General features: G+C 70.6%; 1 protein-coding gene across 1 annotated transcript in view; it reads right to left on the bottom strand.

Moving 5' to 3' along the window:
* ARHGAP27 (Rho GTPase activating protein 27) overlaps positions 1-697 on the bottom strand; it is an 11523-nt gene extending 10826 nt beyond the window's left edge. The window contains exon 1 of the mRNA XM_019474270.1: positions 53-697. Within this exon, the coding sequence (XP_019329815.1) occupies positions 53-697 (645 nt within the window). The remainder of the gene's footprint in view (positions 1-52) is intronic.
* Between the last annotated feature and the right edge of the window lie 516 nt (positions 698-1213).

Here is a 1213-nt window from a genome sequence, read left to right on the forward strand (position 1 = left end):
ATCCCCTCCCCCGGGGCTTGCTTTGGGGACAGCACCGGGGATGTCACCGTACCTGAGCCGCATGGCCAGACCCCGGCCACCTCCTGGCCACGTCCCTGTCCTTGCCGGGGGTGTAGAGGGTCTCGGAGCGGCTCTTGCCGAGCGGGCGAGTATGTCCCGGGGGGTCCCCGCGTGCCCCCATGGCGGTGGCACCGCGTGGCGCTGGCATCACCCGTACCAGGTCATCTAGGGAGTGCGAGGGGCGCACGGGCTCAGCGGGGTGGGGGCTCAGCCCTGGGGAGACCCGAAAAGAGCTGAGTGCTGGCGGCGAGTCCCTCCTGGGTACCGAGTCCCTCCTGGGCACCGAGCATTCTCTGGCCGGCTCCTCTGCCTCGGCAGCACCGACGAACCGGTACTCGTAGGCTGGCGGCTGCTGCGGGGCGAGCGTGGCTGGATCCGTCCCGGCGTGCCCTGGCGGTGGGGGGTCAAGTGGGGCCGGGGCGGCGATGGGGGGCAGCTCCTTCACGTACTGGGCAGGGATGTAGAAGGGTCGGGCGTCCCCGCTCCTCTTGACGTGCCACCAGTGGTGGTTGGTTCGTTTCAGCAGGACGTAGCGCTCGTTAGGCTTGATGGAGACCAGGGTCCCGTCCTTGGCTCGGTACTCGAAACCGTACTCCACCAGCACCAACGCCTCCTCCGCCGGCACCGCAGCCTCCATGGCCGCCCTGGCGTCTCTACCTGCGGGAGACGGGACAGGGAAAGGGTGACAGCAGCTCCCAACCCCTCTCGGGGTGTGTGGGGACCCCAGGGGAGCTGAGATGGGGGGTCCCCGCTGAGCCCCAACCCCACACAGACATTCCCCGAACCGCCCAAACCTACCTGAAACAGGCCCGGGGTCACTGCCACCGTCCTCGCCCACCGTCCCCAAGCCCCCAAAGCCACCGAGCCCCAAGTCCCCAAAGCCACTGAGCCCCAAATCCCCGAGCCCCCAGATCTCACCTCCAGCTGGCGTTGGGGTGCAGGCGGGAGCCGTGGGGCGCGCGGCAGCGGGTGCCGCTCGTGCCCGTGCTGGGCTGGTCCCAACTTGCCCCGGTTTCCTGCCGGCGCCTCGCCGAAATACGGGGCTGGGCTTCACGCCGGTGTTGGGTGCCCGGCCCCCCGGCCGGAGGAGAGGGGCGGCGGGGACCCGGCCTGTTTCCTCCCCTCGGGGCGGGAGGGCAGGGTCGGTGGCAGC

Source organism: Aptenodytes forsteri, unplaced genomic scaffold, assembly GCF_000699145.1.
Source record: "Aptenodytes forsteri isolate BGI_AS27 unplaced genomic scaffold, ASM69914v1 Scaffold249, whole genome shotgun sequence".
In the NCBI taxonomy this organism is placed as follows: Eukaryota; Metazoa; Chordata; class Aves; order Sphenisciformes; family Spheniscidae; genus Aptenodytes; species Aptenodytes forsteri.